Raw genomic sequence first — 16765 nt, forward strand, 5'->3', positions numbered from 1 at the left:
CCTGGGAAATTCGCCTCGACCGGCACCCTAGTCTTCGGGGTTCTGATCGGAGGTGTTTGGTAGATCCTCAATGGCCTTCAGAGGCGTCCATTGACCCGGAAGCAATCTCTCATTTCCAACATGACGTCCTTTCTGTGAGCCAATCTCCACTGGTTTGAGCCTTGAAGAGTCCAACTCGGGACTAGTCCCGGAACACGTGTCCCGTATTTTATGCCTGAGGCAAAAAGGCACTAGTAATGTAGATGTGTGGCTGATGTTCAGGTGTCGAGGTGTCAATGTACACCATCAGCCACTCAAATGTGGCTCAAGCACGGAGCTCCAATGAATCCAGAGGCTCTCCGTTGATCCAACCAACAACAGCTTCCCTCTTCATCGTCATCGCTCCTCCTCCTCCTTCATCTCCCATCTTCATCCCCTTGCTTATCCCGCAACAATCCCTCCCACTCTCTTCTGAAATACCCTTCATCCTCCCCTCTCAGTCCTATCTCCACCGGTGACAGCTCGTCTCGCGTTCCTTCTGTCTCCGCCATGCCTGCCACCACGGCGGACGCCCTCTCCCTCGTTCAGCGCACCGTCACGGTCGCTCCTCTAGTTCTTCTCTCCGTCGCAGATCACTACGGCCGCTCGGCCAAGGGTACCCGGAAACGTGTGGTTGGTGTGCTGCTGGGTGAGAACTCGGGTCAGAATGTCCGGGTATCGAACAGCTTTGCGGGTGCGTCATTGACCTTCTATTACCTTCGGTCTCTCCTTCAGTGTCCACATGCTGACAGTTCCTTTCCCAGTACCCTTCGAGGAAGATGAGAAGGACCCCTCCGTTTGGTTCCTAGATCACAACTTTGTCGAGTCGATGAGGGACATGTTCAAGAAGATCAATGCTCGTGAGAAGCTGGTTGGGTGGTATCACTCGGGCCCGAAGCTGCGGGCCTCGGATTTGGAAATCAACGAACTCTTCAAGCGCTACACACCGAACCCTCTGCTGGTGATTGTGGATGTCCAACCGAAGGAGGTTGGCGTTCCTACGGATGCTTACTTTGCCGTGGACGAGATCAAGGATGTGAGTAGCAATGCGCGCCGTCGTGACGGGCTTCGTCAGTGGACTTTTGATCTAATCATCACAATCTCTGTAATAATAGGATGGCACCACAACATCAAAGACCTTCGTCCACACCCCGTCTATAATCGAAGCCGAGGAAGCAGAGGAAATTGGAGTGGAGCACCTTCTCCGGGATATCAGGGATGTCGCTGTCGGAACCCTCTCCACCCGCATAACGTCGCAGCTTCAGTCGCTGCAGGGCCTACACCTGCGTTTGCGCGACATCGGCCAATACCTGCAGAAGGTTCTTGACCACGAACTCCCGGTCAATCACGCTATTTTGGGCAACCTCCAGGACGTCTTCAACCTCCTCCCCAACCTTACCACACCAGCCGCCACGCCGCGCATCAGTGGCGCGCCCGAACAGCCGTCGGAGAACAGCGAGCTCGCACGGGCCATGAGCATCAAGACCAACGACCAATTAATGGCAATCTACTTGAGTAGCTTGATCCGCGCCATCACCGCATTCCACGACTTGATCGAGAACAAGATCCAGAACCGGCAGCAACAAGAAGAGAATGAGCTGAAGAGGGAGCAAGAGGCCAACGCGGCCAAGACTGAGAAGGAGGCCGCGAAGAAGGCCAACAGCACCGCCAATGGAGAGCAGAAGGAGGGTCAAGACAAGGAGAAGGCCAAGAAGAGCCAGAAGGAGTAGACGGGGTCAGGGACTCTATGCGATACGATCATCTAGAACAATGCAGTCCATCGAATGTATATTACGGTAATCTCTACGCGGCTGATTGCGACCTCGGGCCATCTGCTTGTTATAGGCCAGCAACGATGCTGCTATATCTGTATTGGTAGGATATATCCTCGGAGCAGCACTTGCGTGAAGTATTGTCGAGGATGAACTTATGGAATTGCGAGCTCCAAGGGCTTTCCTAGTGGACTCCACAATTTGGAGCCGGTCACAGGCGGCACTGTAGTAGTAGTAGTCGTTGTAGACGGGCACGTATCCAACAGACGATCATCCCACTGCCCTGCACACGTCATGCCATAGTGTTGCTGGGTCATCTTCCACGTAATGGCACCCAGCCATCATGACTCAGGTTTCAATAACAGCAAGAGACGACTCCACCACAATCCTCATTTGGACCTATTCGATGAGACAATGAGTAAGTAGTGTTCCACCTCCGTAAGTAGAAATAAAGCATACCATGCATGTACTCCACCCAGAAAGAACAAGGGCAAAGAACAAACACCCAAGAATAGCTTAAATTCCCTCACCGACTCGAAACATACATTGAACAAAGAAAGCCTAGAGCCTTCATCATCCACCCCACCCAGCACACCAGCCCGCCAATTCCTCCGCACTGACAACGGAAACAGAACCCCCTTCTCCGCACCCAAAGAGACCCGGACACCGCACGGCCAAGCAGCAGGCCAGAAGATGCTTGCACACGGGAGGAGAGAAGCGGGTGGAGTTCCTGGTCAACGAACCCCCGAATGGATAGTAGTTGTCCTTTGTTAAGGACGGGTCATCGTGACCAGTGGTGGAGGGTGGATCCTCTTCAGCTTCATCAGGTCCCGAGTCTCGAAATGCATTCAGGGTAAAAGTAGGACACGTGCAGTTCCAGGCCTTTAGGCGGACTTCGTAGCCTTTTGGGTCTGGTTCTTTGGTGTGATATGATGAGGTTGAAGTTGAGGTTGAGAATGGGTCGCTTTGATCGGGGGAAATGGTAGATGCTGAGCGGACATAAATATAATCATGTATGTCTCTGGTAGTATCATTTGTTGTTGAGGAATGATGGTGGGTTGTAGGGTGTGATGTGTGACTGCTGGCGTTGGTCGTGTCGTTGCATATGAACCGGCTCACTAGGTCCCTATCCAAAATGTCCAGAGCGAGAAGAAGCTCATTTGGGAAGATGCAGTGGAGTGTTAGCATTGTTGCCTTCACTTCTGCCATTTGAGATGGAGGGAGAGTAGAGAAGGGTGTGCGGTGGTGTCGGGCTGGTGGTTGATGCCGGTGGTCATGATTACTGTCTACGGGCGGGACGGTGAAGGTTGAGAGGTGGGAGATTAATTGATCGATAAATTGGGCAGATGAAGGGATTGTTTGGGAGGGGAGTTGACGGTCTGACTGGTTTTGAGACGCCATTGGGGAAGTGTAGCTGGAGATGAAAATTGTAAGATAGTTCTGGATAGTAGGAAAGGGTGCGGGAAGGTTACAACCCGATTGATCTTGAAACTGCGCTGTCCTCGATAAAAGGTCGCATGTTACTAGTATCTCACAAGTATGATGTATCAATAGAGTATGAAATTTTGAATGGTTATAATGAAAAGTCCAGCGTAGGCATTGTTGATTCCATCAAATAGAGAATTAATCCGAACGCGACAGGACGCTAAGCTGAAGTACCATGGAAGCATTGCATTGAGGTATCCGCACACTAGAAAGAATATATAATCGAACAACATAACTACCACTTCAATCTCCACAGGACTTCCAGCAGATTCAAGTCCAATCTATGAAGCATCTTTCTCAAGAGAAGCCCCCCCTAAGCGGATCGAGCCCGCTTCTGGCTACCGGCTTTTGTAATTCTCCCAGAGATAACCCTATCTTGCGCACTTCCCGAAAGTCTTGCTGACCCGCTGTCTTCCCTGGGGACCCTGCGTCGTGTTTGTGTTCCAATGTCTCGTACAGGTGTGTCCGGCCGTGTTCCAGCGTCATATGGCTCGGGTAATATATCTGGCTTGAGGGGGATGATAGCTCGCCCTGTGAGGACCTCTCTCGTCTTTCGGCAGACAAGTCTAAGCCTGACCTCGGCATGTTGAACCTTTTTCCCCGGTTTCAGCCAGACAAGGGGCCCGGCTCCCTCAGGTATGACCAGCTGGTCGTCGACTGTCCATTTCAATCTTCGTCCCTTTAGGTGAATGGATTGTTCCAGGCATACAGCATTATGAGGCGCGATGCTCATCGAACCTGGGCCAGGTTCTGGGGAAGAGCCCCTTGGAGAGCCTGCATCGGGGTCGCCATGGCATCCAAGATCGCTGGGCGGTTCATCGTTGTCAGTTGCTTGCATGGCCGAAGCCTGATCATCCTCCCAGACCCCTGATCCAAGATCTAATGGCCTCTCGAGAGGCACACGGTGGTAGACCGCCCAACAGACGCGATCATGGTAGGGAGGCTTGAATCTTTTGTGGTTATCCATACGAAAATCCAGACAATCTTCCAGCGATCCATAAGTATTGGTTTCCATGTCGTTTTGATGTGCCCATTTATTATCTGGTCCCATGACAGCACAGGTGTAATGGCCCATCTGAATGTCCGTCTCATGTGGCTCATGGAATACTATCCCGAAAAGCTCATAACGGGCGCAGCCTTCGATTTTCACTGTATCACTCAATAAGCCAGGTGGGAGTTCTATGTCTTTTTGAAGCCAGACTGGAACCCTGATTCTCCTGGGCTCATTCGTGATTTTGTCGTATTTCATCCTGGGAAACTGAACAAGAAGAACTTCAGGAAGGTTTAAAGCCTTCTCAGACATGATATGGTCTGTCTCTTGCCTGCACTTGCCACACCTTTCCTTCGAATGCTCTGGCTTGTCAAGCAGTCCTTCCTCGATGTTCGCGTACCCAGGCATATTTTCATCCTCAGGAGCATACACCATGAAGAATTTTTCATCGGGCCGAATCTTTGATTTCTCACATTTGCAGCACTTGTCGTTCCTGCCCACTCGAATCTTGAAGATATCATTCAATTCGTGGCGGCTATATTCAAGTTAGTATCGGGCGTGTGGCGTACGTATGAAGGAAGAGCCTTACCCCTGTTCATCTACCTCTTCAAGTAGCTGCTGAAATATGCTTTCCATGAAATCACGCGCATCCTGCTGCCCTTCGGTAAAACCTTTCCAGGAGGTCTTTGCAAGTATTCTCCATAACGGTTTCAGACATCTCTGCAATCTCTGTGTTCCATCATCTTCCTCGACCCAATAGAGATAATAAAGACGATAAAGACAACAAGTCAAGCACTTCTGCTGTTTTGGAGTACACGCTTCGTGGGTTTTGCGATATCTTATAAGCCATTTCAGAAAGATAGGCGTATTCATAAGTACAACAAGCACCACGTTCCGGTAGCATAAAGTACCTGGATTTCTGAATCCCCTGACTTTCTCCCGACTGAATCCCAGAGGGGCCCAGCCAGAGGTGATAAGGTCATCCTGCCAGTCATTTAGCCAAGTAATCTTTGGCTAGCTCGGCCATCCACGAGTACATACCGATTCTGGTGACTGTGACAGCCGTCGATGTGGTAGTTCGGGTTCTGGTTTTGGTTCGCTCATATCTTGGACTATCAATATCTTTCGTTCCTTTTCCAGCGAATATTAAATATAAAGACGGCCGTATGAGTGTATAGCTCGAGAATAGACGAACTTAGCAGGATGGAGAGACGTTCTGTATTATGATCAAGGGGTATGCCCGCAAAGGAGAGTGCTGCTCGCTTTATGTCTGAGAACCACATAACGACAAGGTGGGAATGGAAGAGAATGCATTATCTCGTTTGCACTTGGTACAGGGATCTTCTCACCTCCCTGATCTCTTTGAAGTGCTTAAACCGAGACAGCCTGACGCGCTATTTAAAGAAAGGTGCTGTGTGATCATTGGTCCCCCATGACAGCATTGCTATTGACTCAAAAGTAAACATAGAGATTCAAAAAATACAATGTTAAATATAGGCCTTGTTTAATAATGCTATCCAGACACTGCAGCCCTTGTGAAGACGGAGAAACAAAGGACCATACGGCCTTGTAGCGGTCATTGTCGACCACCTTTATAATGGCCAGGTCTCCCAGAATAGAAAATCAGGATGCCTAAACAAAGAAAGAATTAATGTGCCTGTTATGGCTGTTCTTCTGGAGTCCATCAGTGTTCCACATCCTGTTTGTCCGAACTAGTGGGTGGTATAGTCCAAAGCGAAGTAGGCCCGAGGACTTGATGAACGTTGGACTCATGCATAAGGATCTGAGCAGAAAGAAGCTCCAAAATATCTATTAAGAGCTCAATTGAAGCTTCCGGTTCATTGATTTCCTATTCAGTACTGCGTAATAGACAAGAGAGTCACATGATAAACCAGGTGTCACATGTCAATATCACTCTGCGACTCTTGCTTCCTTCATCACCACACATCCAAAGCCCATGTGACGTGTTCAGCTATTATAGGACATCCGATACTGTTTTCCCTAATCTACCAGCTGCTGCTCATCCAAGAGATGTACGGAGCGATTCAGCGCAGGGACTGGGTCCCGATTACGGAGTACTTGCATCCTAGGATCCTGTATGGCCTTTGCAATGACGTCCTGAGAGACTCCCGACGGCCGAGATCGAGTGGGGTTCAACCCAAGTTCTGGCCGGCTGCCAGACCACCCGCGCGGAAATGAGAATTCCAGACTGGACCAGTCAGGTACACCCTGGCCCGGTCCGGCAGACATATCCATAGTACCTAGCCCTGGTACTTGCGACCAGGACTACAGGTTTCCGGCCAGTCCAGCCTGGGTAGATTACCCTAAGTGGTTCTACGGAGGTAGCGAACGATGACGGGGCTGGCGCCCTCAACGACAAATGAGATGGACGTGAGCTCTAAAGTTGTCTTGAACACGGGAAGTTTCGAACAGGATTATTGCAGCGGGATACGGCACTTGGCCGTTCAACGGTTGTGTCAGTGTCAATGGTTCAGTAGATAGGCCATGATGACGGGTATCCATTGGAATCAGTTCACCACTGGTGGCTAGGAGAGGCGCCTAGCTATGATGGTCAAACCGTCCATGTCACACGAGCCCGTTGCCAGTGTGCTTCTGCTGTGTCCGTTTGGTCCTTCATGTGTGTTTTGAGAGGATCCGATTCGATCCGCTTTCCTGCTCATGTATGTCAATAAACCGGCAGGGATGAAGGGTTATCTGAAACTCTTAACATGACCATTGTATAGTACAAGTTAAGTTACTATTCGCTCCCTCATCAGCCGCTTTCCCCCCGTCATCCTCTTCCCCTCCAGTCCAAAGTGATACGTTCAATCTACCACCAACCCAAGCCATAGCCGAACACAACCAGGATGGAGAAGAGAACCTGACGCGAAACCAGAAAAAAATTGGAAAAATAAAATCTCCTTCGAGTCTAGACCACCCGTCCTTCACCGATGAACTGGTTCTTGCTAGTCCAGTAGTGTTCGGAACATATGCATCGCGATATTAATTCCCCTCCCCCCTCTTTCCCTTAAGTAATAAAGTATACTCTCCCAGTGTTCTGTCCCTCCTCGATCGCGATCCAAAAAAAAACCCTTCTAGTTACTAGATCATGGATACTAATTCGACTTAACTTTTGGTCGAACAGACAATAAGACTCCTCTCTCAGCCAAGATACCCACGACTAAGATAAATTAAATCATCTCTAGACGCGTGGTAATTTCCTACCTTTCCCCACAACCCGGCCTCGGTTTCGGTTTCATCTGGTCATCAAGTGGAGCGGAATTAATTTACCACCCAAACAAATTGGCCTTTCCTACCGACAGCCCGGACGGACCCCTTCAAACCAAACCAAGACCAAAACCAAACCAAACCACCCCTCTTCTTTCTTTCTCACGCTAGTCTACTCCTTCTCTCCCCCTCTTCGTTTTCTTCATCATCGTCAGCTAGATAGATGCTAGACTCGAACTAGAACTAGACCAGCATCATATATTGATTGCACCGGGACGAGCTTTAATTAATCTCACGCCCCAAGTCAATCTCTACCGGCTATCTCACCACAAAACTTTCCGTTGGGTCGGTCCTCTCTTTCTCTGTTTTAGTTTAGTCTAGTCTAGTCCTTCGATTTTCTTTCCTTCTGACCGACCGCATGGTCTGATTCGGAAGAGGGAGAGAATGATACATAGACAAACATACACAGAGAAAGGTAAGAGAGCAGATACCCAGTCCAGGAGTTGTCGCAAATCCAGATAGACAGAGGGGCAATTCTATCTTTACTTCCAAACACAAAACCTTCCAGTTTACATTTACATTTACAAAGTGAATAATGTAACCACTTACTTCACACCATTCTCTCTCTCGCTCTCCTTCCCTCCCATGTGAAATGGGATGGTTAGCGAACCTTTGATTCATCGGGCCATACTCCTCCGTAGCAATCAAAGTCCAACTACGAAGTAAGTAGTTAGATAACACTTTAAACCTGCATCTAATCTGTGACGAACCATGGTTTTCTGCAGATTAAACCAAGTCGGAAAACCCTTACCTGAGAATTTATTAAGGAAAAAGAACGCAAAAGTGGATGGTGGGATTCGAGCGGAGTACCTCAATCGCGGAATTGCGTTCTCTCTTGTGACTGACCTGTCTGCCAAAATTTCCTTAAGTAGCTAAAGTAAGTAAGTAACTTACGGAGTTCTCCGTAGGTCGGGTTCGGGCTGGTTCGGTTTTACACTTTTACGTTAGTTAGTCTTTCCATTCAACATTACTATTATCCAGGTAGCTGGGACGGCGCTGCGAGTAGAAAGATAGTACCAGTACCGGGGTTTGGACGGTGGGTTTTTTTCCTTAGTGATTTAGTTAGCTGCTTAGTGGTTAGCTTTACTGTTTCACTCCAGAGGCGTCTTAAGTATCTAGCGGTAGATACTTGCCTTGGGTTTGTTCAATTGCCATTATAGGTAATAATTATTGGCTTTGTGCTATCCAGGTAGGAGGTAGGGGGACTTACTGCGCAAGTAGTTAGGTATCTACAGTAAGTCTACTCCGTAGTATGTATGCGTAAAGGTAGGTTCGTTTGTTCGTGTTCAGCTCTGAGTGATCGGCTGAAGGGGAGGGGTAGACTAGGATACAGTTGGTGGTAGATAGGTCCCACCATTGATTCCTTCCTGCAGGTCAGTAAGTAACTAACTGATTGACCAACTACGCACAGTAGATGCAGATGCAGAGACCGGCAATTGAGAACAGGTCATACAAAGTACCGCATATACAAAAAAGAAATTATAGAAAGGGAAGGGAGGGAAGGGGGGATTAAGAAAACGAAAGATACTCCCAAAATTTGGGCCTACAGAATGGAGTATACAAAATAAGCAAATACTCAGAGAAGAAGGGGGTAAAAAAGAAAAGACACGAAAGCAAGGCAACGAACAGGAGAAGGGAACGAAGAAAATGATATGGATAATTCTTCCATGGGCTTTGGATGGGTCTTGTTTAGTCTGCCTTGGGAAGGTGACAGCTGAGTTCCTTTGCCAGCATCCACAAAAACCCACTTTTCGAGGGTTGAACGTGAGATAAAGCTCCCTGAATCACTTACTGAGTACCTAATCATTTTCACAGAGGGATAATTGTGGATTCGGAAAGCCACACACTATACATCACACAATGCGAGTATCAGCACTCGTCAGAACGGAGGCTCGCCCTTATTTTGTTTTCTTTTTGAGCTGGGCTATATCTAGCCTGTACCATGCCCTTTGGAATCATGAATACGTACACATACCACTAGTCACTACCGTAGCATATGGACACCTAATGAAAAGGAATCAATTTACCTGGTAGTGAGTAGAGCATGATTCTGTAGATGTCGGAGTAGAGAGTGGATAATCTCTCCTGTTCGTGCAAGCTCACTACAAAGTTGCCATCTTGATGCCAACAAAGTACCTGCTTCGGTGGCAGCCAATTCTAGGCCTCCAGTTGACTCGGAGATCCACTCAGGTTGGGCAGCGCCGAGCGAATATCAAGCGTTCTGCTCCAGGCTCCATAGCCACGGGACCACCTTTCAGCTTTGCCACGAAGCGGTGATCCAATGCCCGTTTCGATTTGTCTTCCAGCCCAATGCAAGCCTTCCGACGTCTGATTTGTACACTGAAACCTCTCCGTTGTTCTGTTTCCTCTCCCGGCAGCATGCTTGCCCACGGAATTCCCGGTAATAAATCTAGTATCTCTCTATCTTAAGTTGTTGGGCCACGCCAAAGTCCTAGTATCGATTACTACCACCCTGGTCCTGCCTACCCCACAGGCACAGACCATGCGATTGAAACTTTGGAGTATCTTCAGGAAGGGATAAGGCTGCCTGGACATGGATAAGCGTTGGGATACTAATATCGACTATCGAGATTATCGGTCACTCGGGCTAGCTGAGTTAAAAGTATCATACCCCCAAGGAGGGATGGATAGGCTGGGATGATCGTAACTATTCCCCAAAATGAAACAAGCACCACAAGACAAGTCCGATGATGATTTCCCAGTTTCAGCCATAGCCGAGCCTTGGCATCTAGATCATGACCTTACAATTATTTGTTCTATCTGGCAGATGTGCCGAGGAGATAGATGTATAGGAAATAAAGCGCGGAAAGAAAAGGGGACGTAGATACGGCCCCGAAGCGGTAGAACCGAACCCTCAAGTCATGACACACGGACATGAGGATGCGACCATGGGTGTGTGGGGGGAAGGGAGGAGAGGGCCCTCTTTGAGGTCGTCGGACATTTTCCTGCGACGATCACTGCGAGACAGGAATAGATAGAGCAATGGAATCCTTGCCCGACTCCACTGGCGTTGGTCCAATGGCGGCTGTCAACCACCCTCAAAGCCGTTTGGACTTTCTGGTCAACGTCGCTAACAGACGTACTTACTGCGCTCTAGACTGGAGAAAGATCCGTCCCCTTCCCAAGAAAGACATGTAGCCCCGTTGACGGCTCAAAGTGCCCAGCGGGTCGGAATGTGACCGCCTCAACCAGATGTCCACTTCAGTGAGCTCTTGTTCAAAGCTACTAAGCACTGGTTGAGTACCGAGTATGCTCAGATGCGGTAAATACGGAGATGGGCGAGCTTCCTGAACCCTCATAGGGATGCGGATAGACAGCTGAACCCCCTCCCACTGCTAGCGGCTGGGGACTGATCTGCTGGTTGTACAACAAGCTCAAAAGTTTACAGCTGGTTTGACCGAAGTGCAAGAGACATGGAGTGGGAAAAGAAAATTGAATAAATAAATAAATTATTTTACAAACTTCATGTGCGTGTAACTCCGAACTTGCCTTGAACACGAGGGGAGGGGCGATAGACCGCAACACTTCAAGGTCTCCTTCTTCAACCAACCGGATGTGGAGGCTGATCTTGCCATCTGGCCACCGTTACGCAGTGGAAGACTTGAGTACTCCGTAGTACTAGCACTACTACTAGCAGCAGAGACTATAGTACTTTTTGCTGGGCCCCTAAGTACTAGTCAACTATCATAAGGGGTGATGGTTATGATGATCGGCTGGAAAGCACTTAGTCTGGCCACAATCGGGATTTGGGTCATGTTCGTTCGGGCCCTAGACTCGACTCAGCAAGCAGCAGCTTGACGCGTTTCGACAAGAGGAGACGATTGTAGTAGATGCACGAGAAGTTCTAGACCAACGGCAGAGTATAATCCACAGTTGTTTACGCTATACTCAGTGTTTCGCCTGGTATGGACGGTGGCATCATAATCGTCATTGGGCAATATTGTTGGAGGACAAATCCAAGAGAATGATGAAAGAGTGAGTGAAAGCGAAGTGTCTGTTGATGAAAGTCAAGATCAATCGACAAAAGAGCAAAAAAAGGCCTCATAGAGAGGTCGCCATGATAGTGGTGATGACGATGATGTTTATCGATCGGGTCAAAGCTGGATGTGTTGCAGTGACATGGCTCGCGTCACGAAGGGGCCCATGTTTGCGTCGTTCAGACCCATGAATTCTCCGAATGGATCTATCCGGCGGTGACTTACCGCCTCTGGTTCCATGGTAGGTGGACTGCATCTTCTGCGTCACCCTGGATGCCATTGTGTGTTCATGGATTGCTCGTTCGGCAAAAACTATAATTGGTAAATTCGCATTCTGCTTTCCATGGTTTGTCGGTAGAGTCGCACCAATTTGTTTAGAAAATCAGGAAAACGGAAGAACAGCCATTGGCAAGTGTAATCAATACAAGGCAACGCAAATTGAAAGCTACTTTGTACATGAAGTTACTACACAGTATGGTAGAATGGTACATGGGTACTTTCTTGGTAGGTAGGGTACGCAGCTACCTACGATGCGAATTGCGTTGCCACATCGAGTTGTACGTAATGCCCATTGGAATTTATACTAGACAACGGCTTGACTACCGGTGAGAGTGAATAGAAAGCTGCTAGATACCAATTAATTATAACAACTACTATACTACAAGTAGTAAGTAGTGAACACTCAACGCTGAACAGAGCCAGTTTGAAGGGGAATGAAGATTATTGGAGCATAGAGGGGAGGAAGGAGGAGGGGAGAGTACTAAGTAGAGAGGAGAGGGGGCAGAATGGGACTACTAGTACTTTTAAGAGTATAGTACACAACTAACTACAGTTAGACCAAAGAAGCCTCGTAGCGAGTATCCGCCCCTTCACCCCTCTCCCAATAAGGCCCATCAGTGCGAGAGAAAGAAAGAGAGTGAGAGAGAGAGCGCTTCGAAATCAAGCCTCGCGCCCTGCGACCGCCAGTGCGTTTGCCATGTCACTGAGTAATGGAACGGACTAAGCTGGCGTTTTTGGTCCCACTTAGCCTGTCAACACGGGGCCCAAGCTGGTGCTGATTGGGCATGGATGGACTCTGGTGCCTCCGCCACTTTCGTCGGAAGAATGCTTTTAAGGCAAGCCACCGTTTGACCCGTCTCCACTGGTCCCTAGGTAATCTTGCAGGCTTGCAGCTGCGCGGGAAACCCCTTGTTCCCGCTGGCCCCGTCGTTCGATGTCCAGCCGTGATCCAGGTTCTCCGCAGCCCTCCCTCTTTTACCCAAACATACCCATTGTTACCCTCTGTTTCCCTGAACCAGAAGATGGTTCTGTGTCGATTGTACCCTATGAACTGGAATGCTTTAGTAGTATGTAGGTAGAAGTGGGTTCTCACTTGAGACTGGTAGGTGACAGGGGTAAAAATAAAGAAAAGGAAAGGAAACGAAACGAACGGCACATCGCCCTCCTCCCCTCCTCCCGAGATCACAAGTGTGAAAGACCTACTGTGTTGAAGACGATGTGAATGGAACATTGACCCATCAATCTTTGCCATATGGATACATAGTACCAGAGACAAGCGCAGAGAGAAAAGAGACCAACGCGTCTTTGGCGGCAATCAGTTCGGTTTAGCGAGTCTGGAAGCACGCCGTACCAGCACTTTTGTGGTTCCAGCCCAAACGATCAACAGTTCTTAATTAAATGGGAGCCATCGAGACCCGGAGATCGCGAAATCTCAACCGTCATCCGTGAGGGTTTAACGGGACGGTAATCAAAACCTATGACCCCATAGTATCTGCCACAGGAATAGAACTCGAAGAGCCACAGGGGACTTTGCAACCAGGCAAAATTGTCGCCGACCAAGGTTTTCGGCAACATGCGCTAGATTTTGTGAGGTAGAAAAGAAAAAAAAAAAAAAAAAAAAAAAAAAAAGAAACAAACCAAATAATAGACGAATTAGAAGGTCGTAGATACTGTGCACTATAGTGAGGTATGGTACCACCTGTTCTCCTATGGCACCATGGCGCCCCTCCTTTAGCATGCAATAGACTCGAGGCGATGGTACTAATATCATAGCAATCCAAGATCAATCCCCATACAATTGTTCTTCTTGTTTGAAGAAAGGAAAGGATCAAAACAACAAATTTGCCTACATTAGGGTTCTTGTGTTTCATGCGTCTAAGACCCGGAAGAGACAAATGCAAAAGCCTGAATGGCTCGTCTTAATTGTACCAGCTGATTGGGCGGGAGAATCTTTGCGTTCTTGCTATTACTACTACTGTACTTTGTAGTACTATTGATAAGATACCAGTATCGCCTTCTGCTTGTAACAGGGCCATTGACATGTTGACTGATGGGTTCGGAGAATAAGTGCGTCGAACTCGACAGGGATAAGGGTAGAAACCTTGCCTACACATGCTTTTGGGGGATGGGGGAAATGAACAAGAGAAAACAAGGAAAAAGCAAAAACAAGGAAAAGCAAGAAAAATAAAAGAATAACTAAGATACAGCAGAAAAGCAAAGCAAAGACCGCTCTCTAACCTCTGCTAGCCTGACGGAATAGGTAAATGGACACTAAAGACAACCTTAGGACGCACCTAGCTACAAAGTAGGAACAGAGAAGCGAAGCTTCATATTACCATTTAGAACATTAAGGGAACAGAAAAGCCCACTTACGAGAGATGAACCCGCGCTGATCCACCAGTGCAGGCTCGGCAGAGAACCATTTGCCGCCTTGTCACCTGATTGACAGCACCACGAGTGGATGTATCACTTTTTCTTTCACTCCCTTGCTGAAGCTGCCAGATCCCATAGGGACGGATCTCATCACTACAATACTCACTCATAATCTTACTTACTTTCACTTCCATCTGAATCGATCAAAAAAGGCAAGACTGTGAGGCCGCCAAATGAGTCAATTTAATTTGGTCACATCATGGACGCTCAGGCTTACCCGAAGAACGGGAAGATATTCATCATGGATGGGACTATGCTGACGTTTGGACCGATAAGGCCAGTCAATTAAGGCATGAAGTGCAGAAAGGTGGACGAGGCGAACTGGTGCTAAAAGACCCCGGATCCTAGTTAGCGTCTGGCTAGCGATATTACCTAGGACGATACTTGCCGTTCCAGGCTTGGGGTTCGTTCGCCGTTGACAGATCCATCCAGACGGTCTGGGACTAATTGGCTGGAGCAACCCATGGCCGTTGGGCCTCGGAAATTTAATTAGATTGAGCGGCGCCCAATCAAAAATACCATGAAGAAAACCGGAAATTCCACAAAAAGGTAAATGAAGAAAAGGAAAAATAACAGTAATTTGAAACAAATTGGAATAAATAAGTAACAAAATTTATTAGAACACGGGAAGCGAGTAAATGAGCTTTATACTATGGTCTTTCTCTGAAAGCACTGGATTTCTTACCATCTATTAGCACTAGTTTTGGCTCCCTAAAGAGTAATAATGACAGAAAGTCAGCCGATTCCTTCCCGTCCTTTTCCAAGTCAAAGTGAAAAGTACATTCCCCTCTCCCTTTTCGCCGTTTCGGCCGACGGGTGGTGGTTCAAAGCCTCCTCTGGGGACTTGACGCCGTCGTCGTTACGCATGCTCCCCATTATCGGCCGTTTTCGCCCTCTGGTTGGAGCTTCTAAGACCATTCCACTTCCCGGCTTAGGGCGGTGGTCTTCTCCACAGGGAGGAACCATGCTCCTCAACCGTCTAATGAGATTATTTCCTCCTAATTTTTGTTCAAGACAATTACCCTAACTAACCTTCGGGTCCTATACCGGGGTTCCCGGTTGTTCAAGGACAAGTGAAAAACAACTCCCCACCAACTACCCACTATTATTACCCACCTGTGGCTTAGACACTTGCTGCTCACTGCCCTTTCCTTCTCTAGCAATACCAGTGCTGCCCCTCCTGAGGGTTACCGAACAGTGTGCTATGCATATACTCCGTACGCAACTTCCTCTTCCCATAGACACACCCACACAAAGCACCTAAAAAGCACCCCAAATGGACCAACCAAGTTTGAGTTAGCATCAGTAGGAAAGTTCGAAGATAATGCGGTCTAAATTAAGATGCAGCACAAGGCATCTTTGACTGTTTTGCCTTCATGCGTATGCCAGGAAGTATTCCATCTTACAGCTCACAAGACATTTTTCGGGTATAAAAAGCCACAGACAGACATCCATCTACTTATACAATCTATACTTCGAAAGGACCGATCTACCTACACCCGGAGTGAACAGGAAAACGCACCTGAAAAGAGCATCGCCGTGTGTTAATACCGACTGTGTGTTAGTATTAATGTCACTCTTATAATCCACTTATATTTGTACTTGTATTTTTTTTTCTAATAGTACGTTTATGGTCATGACGACGATGATATTGACGATTATCATCATGGCCGACCTAAAAGGGACCCGCGTCCCAGCTTGAGCTTGGGTAAGTTCAGAGCAGACAGTCAACAACAAGTCTTGGTAGGAGGTGGGCAGGTACCTTAGGTAAGGCTAGGACGGAGTTGATTGCATCCATCCTGTTTCGCCAGCCAACTCACCAACCAACCAACCGAGTCATTAACATGACCGAGGCTGGGCTCGAACGTTCTTCCGGAGAGGTTTGACCGCCAGTAAGGCCCTTCCCGTCAAGTATAGTACCCGGGTGTGGAACCGTTTTGATAATCATCGCCGCGTTGATAATAATATTTTATTATTATTTTGGTTACGCCCAGTGCCGTTTCGGTTCTTGCTCAAAATGGGGAGGAGGGGGTGGGATTATTGTTGAGGGAAAGATGAATCCCATCATTTCATTATCATGATGATGATGATGATGATCGGACTGATTTATTTTATTCTATTTTTCTTCTTCCTTTTCCCTTTTTTTTTTTTCCCTTATTCCCTCCCTATTTACTTGGTTATGCGCCCATAGACAGGACTCAAGCCAATGTACCAGATAGATAAATAAATTAGTACTTTTAGATCCCACTAATGGATGTACCGCAGTATCTGATACTCTTCCGTTGTGACTTGACGGCTGGGCGTGGACCTTAAACCTTTCTGACTGACTTACTATTGGACTAATAGGCAGTGAGTGAGGAGAGGAGAGGAGGGGAGGATTAACGGCTTTCCCTCGAGGGGCAAATGAGGATTAAGGCAGAATAAGGAAACAGAATAAGTAGAATATAAAGAAGGGGAGGGGGAAGGGTAAAAAAAAAAAAAAAAAAAAAAAAAAAAAAAAA

General features: G+C 47.8%; 3 protein-coding genes across 3 annotated transcripts; 1 reads left to right on the forward strand and 2 right to left on the reverse strand.

The window, feature by feature from the left end:
* The first annotated feature begins 354 nt into the window (after positions 1–354).
* Positions 355–2073, forward strand: rpn8 (proteasome regulatory particle lid subunit RPN8). The gene is made up of 3 exons (XM_025704511.1): positions 355–712; positions 783–1054; positions 1134–2073. Exons 1-3 carry the CDS (start codon positions 529–531, stop codon positions 1746–1748), a joined length of 1071 nt encoding a protein of 356 aa, XP_025567322.1. The 5' UTR covers positions 355–528; the 3' UTR covers positions 1749–2073.
* Positions 2074–2363: 290 nt separating this feature from the next.
* Positions 2364–3191, reverse strand: BO88DRAFT_431944 (uncharacterized protein; the record flags this gene model as incomplete). The annotated part of the gene is made up of 1 exon (XM_025709323.1): positions 2364–3191. The coding sequence occupies one exon, from the start codon at positions 3189–3191 to the stop codon at positions 2364–2366; it is 828 nt and encodes a 275-aa protein (XP_025567323.1).
* A 321-nt stretch (positions 3192–3512) lies between these two features.
* On the reverse strand, positions 3513–5467 carry BO88DRAFT_431945 (cysteine proteinase). Its single transcript, XM_025709324.1, has 3 exons — positions 5308–5467; positions 4856–5250; positions 3513–4801 (listed from the first exon to the last, which is right to left on the reverse strand). Exons 1-3 carry the CDS (start codon positions 5368–5370, stop codon positions 3589–3591), a joined length of 1671 nt encoding a protein of 556 aa, XP_025567324.1. The 5' UTR covers positions 5371–5467; the 3' UTR covers positions 3513–3588.
* Between the last annotated feature and the right edge of the window lie 11298 nt (positions 5468–16765).

The sequence above is a fragment of the Aspergillus vadensis genome (genome assembly GCF_003184925.1).
Source record: "Aspergillus vadensis CBS 113365 unplaced genomic scaffold BO88scaffold_2, whole genome shotgun sequence".
Taxonomy (NCBI): domain Eukaryota; kingdom Fungi; phylum Ascomycota; class Eurotiomycetes; order Eurotiales; family Aspergillaceae; genus Aspergillus; species Aspergillus vadensis.

Coding starts and splice junctions, on each gene's coding strand:
- rpn8 (XM_025704511.1), top strand. CDS start 529: ATGCCTGCCACCACGGCGGACGCCCTCTCCCTCGTTCAGCGCACCGTC. Junction 713..782: donor GGTATCGAACAGCTTTGCGG/GTGCGTCATTGA, acceptor TTCCTTTCCCAG/TACCCTTCGAGGAAGATGAG. Junction 1,055..1,133: donor CCGTGGACGAGATCAAGGAT/GTGAGTAGCAAT, acceptor CTGTAATAATAG/GATGGCACCACAACATCAAA.
- BO88DRAFT_431945 (XM_025709324.1), bottom strand. CDS start 5,370: ATGAGCGAACCAAAACCAGAACCCGAACTACCACATCGACGGCTGTCA. Junction 5,251..5,307: donor TGTCACAGTCACCAGAATCG/GTATGTACTCGT, acceptor AATGACTGGCAG/GATGACCTTATCACCTCTGG. Junction 4,802..4,855: donor GAAGAGGTAGATGAACAGGG/GTAAGGCTCTTC, acceptor ACTTGAATATAG/CCGCCACGAATTGAATGATA.